Below are 18,094 nucleotides of genomic sequence, written 5' to 3' on the forward strand. Positions count from 1 at the left end.
TCCCTTGACTTTACTCGTCTATTCGACGCTTGACCTCCTTTGTCCGTTTGTCCCTTAACTTCGCTTTTTTGACCATTTTGACCCTGACTCTCCCCGCCCCTTCCTTCTTCCCTTCCCGTTCACTCTCCCTTTTCAACGAACGCTCGATGAGCCGCCTTCCCTCTCGCACTTCTCCCCTTAATGACTCCCTGTTCTCCTTTTTGCCCCCTTTCCTTCCTTCGTCTTCTTATCCGTCCTTAACCCCGCTCAAACCACTCCCGGCCAATGCAGCGGAAAAAAAAAAAAAAAAAAGAAGCGGCCTTTACTCCTCCACTCACCTACCCTACACCCATTAATATCTCTCTCCGTGCCTCACTAATAACCATCCTCACCTCCCCTATTTATACCCCAATTATTATGCCACTACATGATGATGACACGACGTGACATAATGTGGCATTTCCTCACTCGAACCATAATAGTAAACCACTCTCCAAAACCACCCGCTTTATCATTTTCATTCCGTCGTCTTCGCCAACCCGCGCCTTAAAACAATCACTTACGCCACACCGAAATGCTTACCTCGATTACCCTGCATCAATCAATCATCACCGCTTATGCTTCACTTCTCGCCTTAGATCTAATCTAATCTAATCTATCTCTTTAGCTTAATCTCTTTAGTTTAATAACAATAATAATAATAAAATAAAAAACCAATTAACACCAATTGCAAATACGGGCCTGCTTTTAATTACGGCTTCCAGTAACCGTCATCTTCATCATCCGGATCCACCTATGCCCGTGACACGTCTCAAAGACAACCCCCATCGTCAGCACTCACCTCGCGTGCAAAGCTGCCGAACAATCAAATCCCAAACCGCGATTCCGTTCGTCATCTCCGCCCCGTACAACCGCCTAGTCCTGCAAATCCACTCGATATACTTATCCTCATCTTCCGCCGCATCAATATCAAATTCCTCCATCACCATCCTGCGAAGCCTCGCGCTTCTCCCCACAACCATTAATACCGGCATCACCTGATCACGATATTGACACCTCTCCTGCCCCTTCCATGTAACCAGCTTGGCGCACCATCCTTCCGGGAGCCCGCAGCCCCAGCAACAACTGTGAACCGCAAAGTCGAGCCGTCCTCGCCACGCGAAATAATCTTCCGCCTTCACGATCGGACACCGGTCGAGCCGGTGTTGATACTCCTCTTCTCTACCCCCCGCCGCCCGTCCTTGTGCCACTTCACCAGACATACCCCACAATTGCCGTCTGCCTCGTCGAGCCATCGCTCTAGCGCTCGACGCCCCCGAGCTTCCCTCTTGATATGCTCCTTTAGCCGGTTGCTCGTCAAACCCATAGCCCCTTCCTCACCTGCCCGCTCTTCACATCGATCACACCGTTCTGCCCCTATCATCTCGTCGCATTGCAATCCCTTGCCGTCCATGAACACGCCTAGTGCCACTCGTCGACAGCCGGAAGTATGGATGAATTCCTCCATCGCCTGGCGGTTGAGATGTTCGATGTCACTGCTGTGCTGGTCGCGCGGCACTCGTCCGCTGCCCAGCACAATCACCGAGTCCACCGCCTCTCCGCTCCGCCGCCCGCCGCGCCCGGTCTGCTGTACAAAGTCAACGAGCCCGTACGGTTGTTCCATGTGGATGACAGCGACGATGCCGCCGATATCGATACCCGTCCCGAGTCCGGTCGTCGCCACGATCCACCGACTGGGTCCCTCGCCAGTAGCCCTAGCCCACTCCTGTAAGATCGCTCGCCGCCTGCCTTTATCCTCGATTCCGGCGTGGTAGAACGAGCATCCCAGCTTGCCGGCCAACGCCTCGCATTGTTTCTTCGTTCGGCAATATATCACCCCTCTCTGACCGCTCTGCATCCGCTCTTCGATCCGGAGCTTCGCCTTGATGACCTCCTTCTCAACCGCGGCCGCTCCACCCTTGACCTTCCGGATGCGGTACCGGATATTAAGCTTAGCAGTGATAGCTCGGACTATGGCTGCGTCCTCTGCCAGCATCAGCCTGCGGAACCACTTCTCCATCTTCACCGGCAGCGTAGCCGTCAGCAGCACCACTGGGCAGTCGTATCGATGCAGCCCTTTCAGCGACTCGAGCCGCTCCCGGTAGCTGGCGTCGACGATGGCGGTGTGGCTCTCATCGAAGAAGATCCGGCGGAGTAAGCCTCGCGCTCGTCGGTTGTCCACGTAGCTGATGAACTCGGGCGAGTTTGCCAGATCGGCGCTGACGACGACGAGACGCGCATCCGGCTGAGCCTCGTCTCTTCCCGCAGTCATGGCCGGTTCCCACTTCAGACAGTCGATACCGAAATCGTCGCGAGCCCGATCCAAGATGTCGTCCATCAGCGCCACGAACGGGACCACCACGATGCTGGTGCCGGTCTCTTCCGCAACCGCGGGGAGCATGAAGAATATGCTTTTGCCACCACCGGTTGGAAGCACACAGATCAGCACCTCACCCCTCCTCATGTCCATGATTCTCACCATGCATTCGTGCTGCTCGTCAGACTTCCAACTTGCGCCCTCTCCTAGAAGCCGTTGTAGTCCTTGTTGAAGCGGAGCGCCTGGTCCTCCGACCACTACCCCTCCTCCTCCTCCTCCTCCTCCTCCCCCTACTGGTGGCGTCCCTGCTTCGGCTATCCCGACCTTCCTCCTTCTTTTGCTTTCCTCTCCCATGCCCGCCGCCTCAATCTCAACAGCCTTCCGCTTGGCAGCACCCTTGCTTGCCGTTGCCTCCAAAACGTCAGAGCAGCAGCCTTGATCACCGGCATCATCATTCCCTGTCGAGCTCGCGAGAAACCAGTGCCACAACCGGCTAACCTCTCGATAAGTGGCCACCATCTGCGGCTGCAGCTGGTCTGGGAACTGGATGTTTACCGCATAACGCCGCGCCAGCACGCTGCCGTGCGTTGATTGCAAGTCAAAGACGTACTCAAACCGTCGCTTGCCCCGTGCTTCTCCGGTCACCGGGTCCACCTCAGCCATCATGTTCTCCTCGCCGTCGGCCTCGTCGCCGATGCCCGCTTCCACCTGCCTCACCGCCAATCCTCTGACCTTCCTGCCCATCTCGATCCCGACGTGTCGATACTCCCGAACACCCATGGTAAGACCCGTATGCTCGGCAGTCAGAAGCCTCAGCCGCTGGGTGAGTAGCTCGGTGTCCCATCGGCCTTTCCTCGCGTCTGCCCAGAGAAAGCCTTCGAGAGACGGTCCGGGCCCCTGGATTCCCGCTTGCTCATGCAGCATCCTCGCCGTGGGGATGAGCCACGCGATGTACGCGACCATCATCTTCGTCGGCAGCTCGGGGAGGAACCGTGCCACCTTCCTGCCGATGCCGCGGATTGCCCGGCTCTTGTCCCGGTCGGTGATGATCATCATCTGTCCGTCAAAGATGAACGCGCTGCGGATGAGCTGCTGTGAGTCACAGTGCCGCATCGTCAAGAGCTCCGGGCCTCGCCCGGGCATCCCCCACCAGATGTGTGTGACGACGACCATCGCCATTGCGAAGAGCCGGAAGGTTGAGAGAAACTGCTTCACGGCCTTGCGTCTCCAGCCCCGGCCCTGCTGCCAGAGCTTGGCCTTCCCCAGCTCGGCCACTCTGCGGTGGCCCGGCCGGAGCCACTGGTTCCTGCCGTTCGTCGCAAACGACCGCCCGGCACCCTCGAACGTCAAGCTGTCGACGATCCGTCCCAGTTCGATCGTCGCTTTCACCCTCGCCCATTGGCCGTACATCAGCCGGTCGAGCAGCTTTTCGGCCTCCCTGACCGCCACCTGAGCCGCCGTCCGGAACTCGTCGATCGTCACCCGCTCCCCCAAGTATCGCAGAGCCTCGCCGTTCTCTTCCCACATCACGTTCGGCATGCCGCCGTCCTTCTTCCGGTGGCCCTTGCCGTATGCCATTAACCCGATCATGGTGCTGAATGGTGAGTAAGATCCGTCGACGAGCCACTCTCGGTGCTCCTTCTGAAATTTCTCAACGACCTCGAACCGCATCTCCTCCGGCTCCTCTGGCTCCTCCTCGAAGATGTGCTCCAACATCAGCATACGTACGCACCAGACAAGCCCTGCCAGCTGCCCCGTATAGCCGGCTGGTCGCTTGTACGAGTGCCCTGTTCTCTCATCGCCAATGCCTAGCACCGCCGTGAAGTGTACGAGCGGGTTGCGATGAACGTCGTATGCTACCTTGTGCTTGATCGAGCTGATGAGGAATTCGAAGACCCTTCGGTCGAGCACCGCCCTCCTCCTCTCCTCCTCCTGCTGCTGTCTCGCTTCTTCTTCCTCTTCATCGTCGTCCTCGTCCTCGTCCTCGCCACCTTCATCGCTGGCCGGTTCCCTGTCGCCGTTGGGGTCATTGCCGCTGTCGTCGCGGCGCCCGCGCTGGTCGTTGACTGTGGATCCGCATCCGCTCCGTCCTATGGTGGGCCCCGACGGCCCCAACGGCCCCGGCACCCCCCCGCCAACCTTATCGAGAGCCTCCACAACGGCACATAAACGGCCCCACTGCTCGTCCGTGAAGCGTATCCCGACCTCGGTCTGTGCCTTATCCCGCCCAAGCTTCCACACCCGCCAGCAGTGGCATAGATACCGCCCCCCGTACGCCCAATATTTCTCGTTGGAGCTCTCATGCTCCTTCAGCTTGAACGGCTGCCCTACCGGAGTTTCCGGGTTGATGCTGTTCAGCCAGCGAAGCGTCTCGTTCGGCACCCGTTCCAGCCGACCGACGCACCTCGACATCTCTCGATCGAAGCTCTCGACAAGCCGCGCCAGCGTCTCCTGCTCCTCGCGTTCGGCGCCGTCTCGCATGCCTCTCCGCACGGCCTTGGACTTGGGCCCTAGTCCTAGCTGGTAGATCCTCTTGAGATCTCGCCCCTGGAAGTGCTTGGCCCAGCCCGTCTTGTTGATCCATGTCGAGTCGTGGTCGATACCGCCGGGCTTCTGCGCGATCCGTCGCCTCTCGTCTTCCTCTTTCTTGAGTACACGGCCATACTGGGTCAGCATCCCTCCCCAATCCCCCCCATCGGCCTCGTCCCCGTAATAATACCCGCCGGCATCCGAGCCCGGCTCCGATTCGTCCGAGCACCGGCTTGCATCCCTTTCAACCGCAGCGTCCCGCGGCACCGGCCTCTCGATGACCCAGTACCTCGCGAAGCGTCCCTGCGAGAAGGTCTGGAGCTCCACCGCCTCCCAGTCGCCCCCGATGTCTGCGTGGTCCGATTTCCTCGGATGGGCGAGTATATTCTTTCGGTTGATCGTCAGGTACCCGCATATGGTGCACCTGCAGCCCCCTAGCACGGCGAGATCCTCGATCGGTGCGCTGCCGTCGGCTGGCAGCTGGATCTTGTGTGGATCCCGTAGCGGCAATCCCGAGCAGTATGCGGTCACCTGGGCCAGCTCTTCTCCTTTGAGCTGGTGCTGCTTGCGGAAGTGGCTGACAATCCCGCTGATGCGGTCCCTTCCTGGAGGCACCGCCGCTCTACACGTCAGGCATATGCATACCTTATGTTGCGTATCGAACCTTACTCGGCGCTGCGTGTTAATATCCCCCCTCTTGGTCCTCGTTTTCTCCCACCGTTGTCATTGCCTTTACCTTTGCCTTTACCCTTGCCTTTGCCTTTGCCACTGCCATTGCCAGGAGGTGGATGGTGATTAATGATAATATTAATGATAGTGGTGGTGGAGGTTCTGCAAAGCAATGTCAACACCACCCCTTTTTAAATGCATACTACCCATACCATATATATATGCCGAATTAAATTTAAATTTAAATAGATATAATTAATGATGGTCATGATATCCCCTTTTTCTCTTCACCAACTGAAACCTCAAGTTAACCCCGAGCTAAAACCCCTGAACCATGCCGCACAAGTTCAGCCAGTCATCTAATCATCAGGGGCCCCTACTATATATAATGAGAATATAAGATAAATATAAATTTACTATGAAAAAGGCCGATGGCAATTTTACCCTCTTCATATTCCATCCAAACATATAAATTCCTCTACTCTTCCACAATCCAATAGCGCGCATATTTACCCTTTGCAAATGTTTGAATAGTAACATCCTTCCATCCTCTTTCACCAGCCTGTTGAGCTCCATGCTTAAGTTGACTACAGTGGCTAAGGATATTTTTACGGTTCATAGTCAAATACTCGCAACTCTCGCAGCTGTGCCCTCTCAATATTGGTAGCTCAGGGATGGGCTTGCTTTGGTGATTTGGCAGCGGCACCGTAGTCGGATCTTGGAAAGATCTGCCACTGCAGAAAGAGATTACTCGCTGAAGCTCGTCGCCTTTGAATCGGTGCATTTTGCGGAAGTGCTGGACAATGCTCTTGCCCGGCCCGATTGCAAACTTGCAGAGGAGACAAATGAGGATCTGGTGCTCATCAAGAACGCAGAGAACGCGGTCTATCCATGCGGGATTTTCTCTTTCAAGAAGTCGTGGAGTAGCATGGGAGGATTTGTCATCTGGCGGAAATAAGACTTCACCACCCTCGTCTTCTAGTTCCAGTGCCGGCATAGATCCTGAACTCCGCTCTACTAGTGATCCGACAATTTCCCATCCTCTTGGTCGCTTGGTTGGATAAATTTGGTCTATGGCAGACACAGAGTCCAGTGAAGCATCGGTGATTGTTCGCTTGTGGCATGTGGTGAGCGATTCAAGGGTGGTAAGCGCGTGTTGAGGTGACAAAGATAGCTTCTTGCTTGCTTGACGAATGAATTCGTGCCAACGGGTCGAGGCCCACTCGTAAGCACGCAGCAGCGGTGGTTGAAGCCGGAAAGGGTACGCCCCATCAAGTCCGTATGTGGTCCCACGCTGTAGTGGGCGATGTCCACTTTGCCAAGCAAATACGACGTTGACATCAGCATCGCTGCTATAGTCATCTTATCTGTTGAATGGGGTGTATACTTCACGGACGTGCTTCTCGGTGACTGCTACTGCTAGTTGGCGATACAGACGAACATGGACCGCCTGCTTCCAAACTTCCAAAGTGGCCTTGGTAAGAATACCTGTGAGGCGAGAAGTGGGCCATGCTTTTCCGTTACTGTGAAAGAGCAGTCGCGTTTGTGTGCGTTCCTGGTGGCTTTCGATATACCCGACCTGCTCCCGTCGCAGCAAATTGGCCAGCTTTCGGATGTAAACAAGATACAAGTATAAAACACGGCCCAGCCTGACCGGCAGAAAGCGGACCACATAGAACTCGCGATTCGTCAGCCGCTTCACTTTGTGATGGCGGATGACGTATACCATATAACATGCCCAGACGTATATCCCACAAGTCGTGCTTGGACCATTCTCACATTCAAGACTGAAGAGTTCGCGCACTCGCGGAGTCTGACCGCATGCGGTGTGAAGACCACCGGCGAGCTGCTCCTCCATCTCGGCCACTCGTTTCAAGTATGATACGACGGCATGCCACTTCCAGGTGCCGCCCTAGCAAGTCCATTCTTGCTCGAAGTGTAAGCTTGGACGAGTAGATCTAGGTATGCTGATTTAAGGCCATTCCCCGGGTGCTCTACGAAGCAGTAGCCGCTTTCTGAACTAGCCATGTCGTCTTTGATCTTTGAGAGGTCGACATCGGGTTTCATACCGAACATAAGACTATCACATAGTGCTTCCGCCCGTGAGATGAAGTATTCTGGGAGTTTACGAAATTCCCTCATTGTCAGCTTGAGAGTTCCGTCAGAGACTGTTTCGCCGTCACTGCTCCAGTGGAAGAGGGTCGATGGTGGCTCGGTGCGGGCAGCATTGCGGCCAAAGTCTCGAAGGCTCACCAGCTCTGCGACTGGGGATTGCGAGCCTAAAACCATGTACTTTTCTCGAATTTTATTCAAGGTCTCGAGCTGCTCCGTCCGCGGCCGCTGCGGAATGCCGACAATGGGATATGGACGTAGCGGTAACGCACGCTCCAGAAGCAATATGCGCTGGATATGGATGATTGCTGACAGTTGGGGGCAGTACTGCCGGGCGAGTAGGAACTTGCGACAGTCTCCAGAGAATCCAAGAACCCCACTGAAGTATACCAACAACGTAGAGCCCGGTTGTCCATCGATGAATGTCTCGGTGCATAGCGTGAGACATAGTTGGAATAGAAGCTCATGGAACTCGTCGAATGCTGGCTTGGCAGACTTGCCCTCCACTCTGATAAGCGGTTCTGAGTTGGGCTCTTTGTTGGTTCCGATAAGGTCGCTATCATATCCAGGATCATCATCATCGTAGTCATCCTCGTCGTCTTCGAGCTCCCAGTCCTCCACGTCGTCATCATCATCATCCCCGTCATCCTCCTCTTCATCTTGTCTATCACCGTGTATCCCTTCTCCATCCTGCAACACATCGCATGCGTCCCTGTTTGATCGATCGTCGCTGATAGGAGCATCATCAAGTGTTTCTCCAATGCCACCATAGCAACTCTGACTTTCCATCCTAGGCCAGAGCCCCTTCGACGTGTCAAATAGGTCCCAGACTCTATGGTTCCAGATCTGCTCTAGTTGGCCGGAGAGTTTCGAATTCAGCCTGATGTCTGCAATTTCTTGTCGAGCATTGCTTGGCATTCGGTACGTCCGAAAAGTGAAGGCCAAGAGTTTTTTCTCAATCTGCCTGTATCTGAGCTCGGTATTCCTCTCTGCCACGAGACCGAAGGGTATTTCCCGGGGGCTTTGAAGTCGTGAGCTGAGCAGCCAGCAGAGAAGGGTACGGCTGGTGTGGCGAACCGTATCCTCGCAACGATCTATGACCGAGTCCAATGCTCCCATAATACACGATATCTTCTGTTCGTCCTCGTGTGGGCTTGTAAAGTCTGCGTCGTCTTCAAGGGTCCCTTGACCCAAAATATAATCTGTCGTCAGGGATTGCCGGTTTGGTAGTCTGGTCAACGCCCGTAATATGTCTCGCCGAGCGTTTTGGTACGTAGAGGGCCATTGAGTTCTCTCCAACCAGAGACTTGTAGCTGCGAAAGTTTCACTGCCTGAATCCTTGCTGGTTATACGTGGCTGATTCATGGCGTCCCGGTATCCCTCTTCTCGTTCCAATATCTGTCTCAGGTGGACGGACGCTTCTGGGGGAAGACTTTGAATCGCCGCCTGCGGCTTTGAGGAAGCTGCCTTCGCTTGCGACTTCTTCTTCTTCTTTCTCTGCCGACTGGTATTTTGACTGACTTCAAACCATCTGCTGCCCGCCCTGGAAGGGAAAAAGCGTTGGCATGTGATGTTTTCGATCCACGGCAGTTCAGTGGGAGGTATTGGGCATCCCTTTGATGGTCGTCCTCTGCACCTTGGATTGACCCATTGATGGGCTTTGGCACAATGAGCTTGAATTTTCTGAACCTGACGTAGGATGAGGCCGCATGCTCGACACTTTAGTCCATCCGGCTTCGGTGCGCCGAGACAAGCAATGGGCTCGATTGTCGGTGGTGGATACTGCAGCTGATCCAGCTGAGACTGATTTCGTAACACATAGGGCAATTTTTGTATGGTTTCCACCAGCTTGCGCCGACTTTCCGGGTCTATGTCGTGATGTCGTGTTCGCAAGTGCGTGGCAACTTCATCTGCAACACACCCAAACTGGCACAACTGGCACACAAGAAGTTTGTATTCAAGAAGTAGAACGAACGGGTAGATGGCACTAGATGAGCCTCGTTCTATGATAAAACTCATCGTCGTGGCGCAGTGGTGATCGAAAAGTTGAAGTGCCACAGTTAAAAATTCCAACTTCTTTCGGATTGCGGTTCCTCCCCTTAAATGCTAATCACGACGAGCCCCAGGCGACGCGTACCAGCGTTCCTCGCGTATGACGCGCCTCAATTGGATGGCAAGGATTATGGCCAATCATAAATTCAACTCTACCCCTTGCTTAAATGAACTCTACCCCTGGTAAATATCAACTCTACCCCCCTGTTGACCTGTAGAGTGATTTTCTGAAATTCAACTCTACCCCCCGGCATAAATCAACTCTACCCCCTGTGAAGTGGGGCAAAATAAATCAACTCTACTAAAGTTGATTTTGGTATGTAGCAGTAGGCATCCCTCGTCGCTGCCGTCTCGCTGTTTGCTGCTTGTATTTGTTCTAGATTCGAATCCCGGAAATCCCACCTGGCTCAAAATGGCGACATTTAGAGGAGCCGACTGCGACATGACGAGGGACGAGTGTATATCAAAGTCGCTCCATAGAAGATCCAGATCGTCTCCAAGCGACATGTCATAGGTGTTTTGCTGGATATGCGCTTCGTGTTGTACCATCTGAGCTGGAATTGAAGGTTCGTGAGGTGTATTGGAGACGTCCAGGAGTTCATGGCCGGCTCCGTTGCTCTCGCCAATAGCTTCGACATTCTCTACTATGTGTGGGAATGTTTCAATGCCTGGACAATAGCTTGCTGGACGAGACTCAGAGCTGCTCGCTTGACTGGAGCGCAGTAAGACAGGAGGAGGGCTTTGGAGTGCCATGACTGGCTCTGTAGCGGTGTGATCGAGGGAGGATAGCTGAACAAGATTTATTGGCTCGGCCGGACCGTCGTGAGATGCATCACTCGAAGTGTTGCTTCTTTCGGATGGAGGTGCCGCTCGCGGGGCAGCATCTTGGTCATGGGTAAGTCGATCATGCCGTGAAAGCAGGTCTCTGTACAATTCATTAAGCTGAAAGAACATGGCTATGCCCAACAACAAACCTTCTGGAGAATGCTCGGCCACAATGACAATGATATGGCTTCTCCTGGGTGTCTGGATATCGTTCCGCGTCAGCCAATCCTATCCAGCATTTCACAGCGATTAAGTTTGTTAACTCACGTGTGCGCTCATGGCGGCGTAAATGCTCGCTGCGCCGAAACTTCCTTGCGCAGAATCTGCATGGGGGGACGTAGACCTTGGGGCGCATTGTCTTGCAGGACCATGTGGGATGGAGAAGGGGTGATGAAGACGGTTGAGGGAGAATCAGGTGTAGATGAGTTGGAGAAGAAAGATGCCTGTGGGGTAGCTTTTGGCATGCATCAGCATGCACCAGAAAGGGGCTGGCTTGAACACTGGGGTATCAATATATTTTGCTTATTCTTTCGAGAGAGCCCTACTCCTTCAGCCAGAAAGACAATAAATTGTAGTACAATCTGGTGGTCGGTTATACTGCGCAAGATTTAATCCCGTTGTCCTCAAGAATGTGCTACTTCACATCGTGCCAAATATCTTGACTTTCCCACCAAGGAACGTACCCTGCCGTGAGGAAGTTGATAGGTTTGGATTGAGAATCTATCAAACTACCAATACCGACAAGAGAAGCGATAGAAGAAAGCATAAGCTTGAGGCAGTTCTTCCTGAGCCACAAGCTGAAAAGATCAAGGATTCTCGCCATTTGGCCAATCTGCAGGGTTCGGCCATTGCTCAGTGCTCTTGGTGAACTGCTCCAGCTTCCTCCTTGCAACTGTCTTGCCCGTTGGTAGAACCAAGGTCAACCCAGACATTAGCCACCTTTCCAATGTTCCACTGAGGGTAAGTCTTGAAGAAATCGTCCATCTGCTCGAGGCTACGGCCAGCCTATGGAAGTTAGCTTTTATGTCTATGGCTGGGCTGGGCCTGTCTTACCGTCTCTGGAAAGCAAAAGTATAAGTAAGGAAGCGCTGCTAGTGTCACGCTCATCCAGACCAGATAGAATCTCCTGCAACGCCGATTAGCAACGCACCAGGTAGGCTGATCCCAAGCCATGAGCTTACCAGCCCAGAGAGGCAAATCCTGTGGGAGCCACCATGACTGTCAGAAAGTTGGTCCCCCAATGACAGAAGCATTGCACTGCAGCTGTCTTGTTGCGCATCCTGAGCGACCCGATCTCGCTCGCGTAGAGCCAGTTCATAGAGTTCCAGCTGTGATATTCGGTTAACAGGAGTAAGAATACCACTAGACCGACTCACCCTATCCCGAAGGAGAACTGAAAAAGCAGCACGAATGCTGACCCAGCCCAGCCCGTGGCAAAAGCTCTCGCAGGGTAGTATCGTCCCACGGCACCAGTGCATGCGATCATGCCCATGCAGATGCCACAGGTCCAGGCTCCGAGCATCATGGTCTTTCGTCGGCCAATGCTCTCGATGTATAGTACCGGGAGGATGGAGCCGACAAGGAAGCAAATGGAACCCACGCAGCTCATGATGTAGGACATCTTGTCGTCGAGCCCTACCTGGCGAAAGATGACGGGAGCATAATATATCACGACATTGATACCTGTAGCCTGGTGTAGGAAGCCTGTAGAGCCGGCGAGGATGAGTCGACGGAGGTTCTGGAGTTCACCGCCGGCAAAGGACTGTAGTGAAAGAGTTAACGAATGTCCTCGAGTTTCGGCAAGACCAACATATACTTACTTCTTTCCATGAAGACTCAAGCTCTGCTTCATGAGCGGCGGTCTCGATGATGCGCTGGGCTTGCTGCTGGATCTGAGGGCTATCGGCAGTTGCTCCGCCTCCACGAAGCTTGGCCAGGACATCTGCTACCTCATCCGACCTGCCAACGGCGGCAAGCCAGCGAGGACTCTCAACGACGAACGGCATGAGAAGGAAGACGAAAGGGGGAAATATCATTTGGACTATCAAGTCGACCATGGTCAGCTGCAAGTGACGGGAGAGCAAGGGTGTGATGCTGCACTTACGGCCGAGGGGAATGCGCCATTGAGCTTCTTTACCATTCAATTCGGGCCTGCCAAAGACAAAGCCAAAATTGGTAAAGTTAGAAATTGTGATGCCCTACCAGAGTTAGTCTGTCGGACAGGACAAGTTGTCAAAAGCGAATTGCCTTACGATGATAACAATCGTCGTCTCAACCACGACAAGCTTGCCTCTCGATGAGGCACTGGCACACTCTGAGGCGTAGATGGGGACTGTCACCGATATGCATCCGACGCCGACTCCAGCTACAATTCGGCCGACTGAGGGTTAAGAAGTAGTGTCAGTAGCAAGTCAGCTAGAGGCTCACTGCACGCTCCGTACCTATGTATTGAGATCTGGAATATGCCGCCGTCTGTAGCGTAGCACCGATGAGAACGACAATGCACGAGTAAATGATGCTCCATCGTCTCCCAAGCTTGTCGCCACGGAGAAAGGCAAAGACGGCGCCTAAGAGGCAGCCGACCTTGAAGCATGCCACGTTAGCCATATTGCCTCGCATATGTATTTTATCATCGGACTCTTACGTCGTAAGATGCAACCATGAAGCCGAGGAGGCCTGGAGACGGAGAATTGAAACGCTGGGTGAAGGATTCGAGACTGACCAGCCCACCCATAACGCCCTGGTCACTACAGGCTACTGGTGAGCTTTGGTATGAGATGGAATGTGGATACACTTACTATCCAAAAAGGAGGAAGGCCGCTCCAGCAGTCGCGTACACCAGGGCCTGCAGCGGTCTTCCTGTGAGCTGTGGAACGGCCATGTTGAATGTGTTTGGTGAGGTAGTTGTAGAGATAAGTTACTCTAGAGGACAATGAGCTCTATTTAAATGCTCAAGACAGTGCCCGTGCCATCGCTTAAGTCTTAACAAATCCGGGGAACTGGAGAATCTGGAGTAGAAACCCCTCCAATGGCTTGTGTCTTTCCCCGGAGGCGGAGAACCTAGCATGATTCATTCATACACCGTTCAACCGAGATGGTAGATCGTGCCATGAGGACGAGGTATCAGTCCACGTGAACTGGATCAGCCTGGCCAAGTCTCTGCCTATGCATGTTGAAACAAGATCCATGGCCAAATCTGCTCCAATTCCAGCTCTTCCGCCACCGAAGATCATTTTGACCCCAATTACTAGGTCTCCCCTGGAATGGTGCTCAGGGTCCAAGTTGGCGGCAAGGGAGCTTGATTGCAGCTGTGCCAACGGCAAGCCAGCCGTTCTGTGAGACGCCAAAGAACAATGCAGCCCCTTTTCGAACAGGTTGTTTTTGGAAGATACCCAAACCCACCCAAATGACTACTCTTTAGATTCCAATTCAATGTATTATCAACCGAATTTAACGTTGCGGGGGTCATACCTGGGAAATTACCCATCAGATGCACATATGCAGAAGGAGTCATATTACTGGAAGACCCCTTGCTCAAGCCATAACGATCACAATGGGTTACAGAAGAATTGCATTTACTATATCCAACGCATGGTTTATGCTGCTACCCTAGGGAACAAGAATGATCTTATGAGCTCGGCGACTGTCAAAGATCTCATAGGCCTCAACCGCGTCTTCTAGCTTCATCTTCTTGTCGCAGAGGAAAGAGACCTTGTCTTGTACTTTGACGAGACAGTCCAATGCTTCGTCGAAGATGCCGTACACAGGACAACGTCCCCATTCGATGGTGACATTCTTCCCGTGGAGTGTCGGCCCTCTGAATGTGAGGTCGCTGGTCTGCACGCCGACGCTGCTGATGATACCAAACGGTCGAATCAGGTCCATGCAAAGGTTGAAAGGCTCCTGACCTCCAACAACCTCGAGCGCCAAGTCAGCTCCCCGACCCTGGGTCGCAGCTCTGATAGTCTCAGCCGGGTTTTCCGAGAGCAGAAGAGGCTTTGCACCGATCTTCTCTGCTTCAGCAAGGCGGTCTGGGATCATATCAATGGCATACACCGTGTCGGACCAAGTCAAGGCTGATGCAATGGCGCAGATGCCAACCGGACCGCAGCCTACCACCGCCACAGCCGTCTTCTTAGCCTCCTCCGGCTTCATGCGTTTGAGAAACCTGGAGGCGCAAAAATAACCCGTGGGAAAGATATCACCCATGAGAACCAGAAGCCGCTCAGGGATAGACTTGGGGGCCAGTGTGAGAGTTGTGTCGGCATACGGAATGCGGACATACTCGGCCTGGCCGCCGTCGATATCCCTCTCGGTTGACCTATTTCCTGTATTCATCCAGATTAGAAACCGACGCGCCTTTGCGATCTGGCAACTAACCGAAGAGATAGTACTCGGGGCAGCGACTTGTTTGTCCCTTTTCACAATAAAAACATTGTCCACATTGGCTTGAGAACGAAGCCTGCGAGCTTAACTTAGCCATTGACCCCGGCTAAGAAAGAATGAGAAATGATACACACCACAACTGGCTGGCCAACTTTGAACTTGGAGACGCTGTCGCCCACAGCCTCTACCAGGCCAACAATCTCATGGCCTGGAATGAAGTCGGCCGGGATTTTCTGGTGGCCACGGAACCAATGCAGATCGCTACCACAAAGTCCCGCCGCCGTTACCTTGACGATGGCGTCCCGAGGATCCTGAATACGGGGTGTTGGCCGGTCTTCAACAACAACCCGACCAACCTCCTTGAATACAACGGCGCGCATGGTGGTCTTCGACATTGCGAACGTGGGTGATATCAGACGTGGAGTGAGAGAGAAGCTTGTGATGATGAACGATTTAATGACTGAGTGCAAAGAGGATCGTTATATATAAGAGGAAACCAGATTTGTTCTCGCCCGCGTGATCTTCTTTCCCTCCACCACAACTTGTTATTGCCCCAAGTTGACTGACTCCATGTGGATCTTGGTCGGTGGTCGGTCTTAAAAATGGTTCTTAACTCCCATCAATCTCTAGGTTCTGAGAGGCACTTGTGGATTATAACTGAGATTGAGATCACCACAGTCGAGCATCGACATTAGGACTCATTCCAGTAGTTCAACACAAAACTTTGGCTTTGAGGCAGGACATCAAGGCACCCACGAGCGTGGCTAGGCGATCAAGGTTGTTAGGGGCTACCCCGGACTGTTCAGCCTCGGTAGTCTGGGGAAACTGGGGAAGACGTGGAGAAGAAAAGAAGATGGAATGTGCTCCAACTACGTATTCAACAGGGATCAATCCTTGCCACCAACAGTTGGTGCCTTCATTTTGGACCTCGGCCAATGCTGGGAGTAACAATTGCTCATAAATCCCCGTAAGAATTGGGCATTTGAACACTAACAGCTTGCCATAGAGTGCCAGAGCGCTTGATTGAATGATATTTTCGGTGAGTTGAAAGACTGAGGCAACGCTTGCAACAGCTCATCACTTGTGGACTGTCAACCAGATCTGGCATGGATTGCTGCTCCGACGAGCGCTGTTATGGAGTAAGTACCCCAAAACTCGTGGCCCGCCTGATTCTACCCCATATGTCGGGCATCACATGATACTTTGCCTTGGCCATACATTGGGACTTGCGTGCTCGCTCTCCATCAGTCATAAGGTGCTGACAGTCATACCTGGATCTTTCCACTGCCATTGCGTGGACTGGAAAGCTGCTGCTCGACTGTGATACACTGCTGAAAGGCTCAACCAAGAAAGGACTCAGTTCGAATCAAGCCAGGCCATTTTCAATAACAGAAATGAACGCCCCATTCCAAGTTTGTGCTCTCGTATCTGCGTAAATCCATGGTCAAGGATGCTGACATTCCCGGGTAACAGCTTGCAAATCCCAACCTTTTAAGGACAGAGGGCTACGTTCATGGGAACTGGCAAGCGTCGAAGAATGGCAAACGCTTCGATATCAAAGGTACCAGGCACTTTCACTTAGATGACCATTGACTGACTCAAAATCAGACCCTGGAACCGGCGAAACCTTCACCTCTTGTGCCGACTTCGATACGTCGGATGTTGATAAGGTCGTCCAATCAAGTGCCAAGGCTTTCAAGGACTTTGGCAAGGAGAACCCACGTTCTCGCGCAAAGAAATTGCTCGAATGGGATCGTCTCATCCGCCGGAACAAGGATGATCTCGCTCTCCTCCTGACTTATGAATCCGGTAAGCCCCTCGCTGAAGCCCATGGAGAGCTCGACTATGCCTTGGGCTTTACTTGGTGGTTCGCCGGTGAGGCCGAGAGGATCCGCGGCAACGTGAGCGTCCCTTCGGCGCCAAACCGTCGCGTCTTTGTCATTAAGCAACCGATTGGCGTTTGTGTTGCCCTTGTTCCTTGGAACTTTCCTGTCGCGTGAGTTTGTTATGATCCACCGCCCAGGGCTTTTCTAATGAGTGACCATCACAGCATGATTCTTCGAAAGGCGGGAGCTGCTCTGGCTGCCGGGTGCACCTTTATCGCCAAACCGTCTCCAGAGACGCCTCTGTCATGCCTGGCACTGGCGAGACTGGCATCGGAGGCTGGCTTTTCGCCTGGTGTTTTCAACGTAGTCCCTACATCCCTGGCGAATACCCCCGGGGTTGCTGAGGCTCTTTGCAAGCATCCTCTAGTGAAGAAAGTTTCTTTCACCGGATCTACCGCCATTGGAAGCCTCATCGCCAGACATTGCTCCGAAGGTTTGAAGAAAGTATCCCTTGAACTGGGCGGCAATTGCCCGTTTCTGGTTTTCGATGACTGCAATCAAGACCAGGCTCTAGACGCGCTTCTGGCACTCAAGTGGCGACATGCCGGGCAAGCATGCATTACCGCAAATCGGGTCTACGTTCAGAATGGCATTTATGAAGAGTTTCTTGACAAGTTGGTGACGAGGACCAAACTGCTGAAACAGGGTCATGGCCTAGACGTGAACACAACGATCGGCCCTATGACGACGGCACGTGGAGTGATCAAAGCTCAACAGCATGTTGATGACGCCGTCGCGGCTGGGGCAAAGGTCATACTGGGAGGCAAGCCCGCTCTAGGCCCTGGAAAGGGGTTCTTTTTCCAGCCCACGATCCTTCGGGATGCGACACAAGCCATGCTCATCAGTCGCGAAGAGACCTTTGCCCCCGTCCTCGCCGTTTATCCTTTCGAAACAGAGCAAGAGGCGGTACAATATGCCAACGACACGAGCATGGGACTCGCCAGCTACTTCTTCACAAAGAACGTGGACCGTACGTGGAGGCTCCTGGAAGACCTTGAAGCTGGCATGATTGGAATGAACTCTGGCAACTCTTCTGCAGCCGAGTCGCCTTTCGGTGGCATGAAGATGTCCGGGTATGGCAAGGAATCTGGCAAAGATGTGGCTGTGGAGGAGTACCTTGTATCCAAGACTGGGACCTTGACGTTGGAAAGCTTAGATTGATAACTTCAGTGCTTGACTTAGAGGAGACAACACAAAATACGACTGATGCCCGTCTCGTACAAGCCCAGATGCACAATAAGGACCATTCTCTGTTCATGGCCGCTGTGCTTTCCTCCACACAACCCAATTGTTAATATAC

At 53.3% G+C, this 18,094-nt stretch overlaps 4 protein-coding genes across 4 annotated transcripts; 1 reads left to right on the plus strand and 3 right to left on the minus strand.

The window, feature by feature from the left end:
- Nucleotides 1-1,156: 1,156 nt before the first annotated feature.
- On the minus strand, nucleotides 1,157-10,877 carry MRS44_013075 (uncharacterized protein; the record flags this gene model as incomplete). The annotated part of the gene is made up of 8 exons (XM_065616564.1): nucleotides 1,157-5,469; nucleotides 6,047-6,827; nucleotides 6,930-7,056; nucleotides 7,108-7,445; nucleotides 7,532-9,448; nucleotides 10,100-10,622; nucleotides 10,672-10,750; nucleotides 10,790-10,877. The coding sequence occupies 8 exons, from the start codon at nucleotides 10,875-10,877 to the stop codon at nucleotides 1,157-1,159; spliced, it is 8,166 nt and encodes a 2,721-aa protein (XP_065472636.1).
- Nucleotides 10,878-11,374: 497 nt separating this feature from the next.
- Nucleotides 11,375-13,403, minus strand: MRS44_013076 (uncharacterized protein; the record flags this gene model as incomplete). The annotated part of the gene is made up of 9 exons (XM_065616565.1): nucleotides 11,375-11,527; nucleotides 11,576-11,648; nucleotides 11,704-11,850; nucleotides 11,899-12,284; nucleotides 12,343-12,720; nucleotides 12,775-12,902; nucleotides 12,964-13,105; nucleotides 13,167-13,269; nucleotides 13,321-13,403. The coding sequence occupies 9 exons, from the start codon at nucleotides 13,401-13,403 to the stop codon at nucleotides 11,375-11,377; spliced, it is 1,593 nt and encodes a 530-aa protein (XP_065472637.1).
- A 728-nt stretch (nucleotides 13,404-14,131) lies between these two features.
- On the minus strand, nucleotides 14,132-15,303 carry MRS44_013077 (uncharacterized protein; the record flags this gene model as incomplete). The annotated part of the gene is made up of 3 exons (XM_065616566.1): nucleotides 14,132-14,850; nucleotides 14,903-14,939; nucleotides 15,043-15,303. The coding sequence occupies 3 exons, from the start codon at nucleotides 15,301-15,303 to the stop codon at nucleotides 14,132-14,134; spliced, it is 1,017 nt and encodes a 338-aa protein (XP_065472638.1).
- A 999-nt stretch (nucleotides 15,304-16,302) lies between these two features.
- MRS44_013078 (uncharacterized protein) lies at nucleotides 16,303-17,955 on the plus strand (the record flags this gene model as incomplete). The annotated part of the gene is made up of 4 exons (XM_065616567.1): nucleotides 16,303-16,320; nucleotides 16,382-16,469; nucleotides 16,517-16,904; nucleotides 16,959-17,955. 4 exons carry the CDS (start codon nucleotides 16,303-16,305, stop codon nucleotides 17,953-17,955), a joined length of 1,491 nt encoding a protein of 496 aa, XP_065472639.1.
- Between the last annotated feature and the right edge of the window lie 139 nt (nucleotides 17,956-18,094).

The sequence above is a fragment of the Fusarium solani genome, assembly GCF_023522795.1.
Source record: "Fusarium solani strain SB1 chromosome Unknown bctg00000009, whole genome shotgun sequence".
NCBI lineage: Eukaryota > Fungi > Ascomycota > Sordariomycetes > Hypocreales > Nectriaceae > Fusarium > Fusarium solani.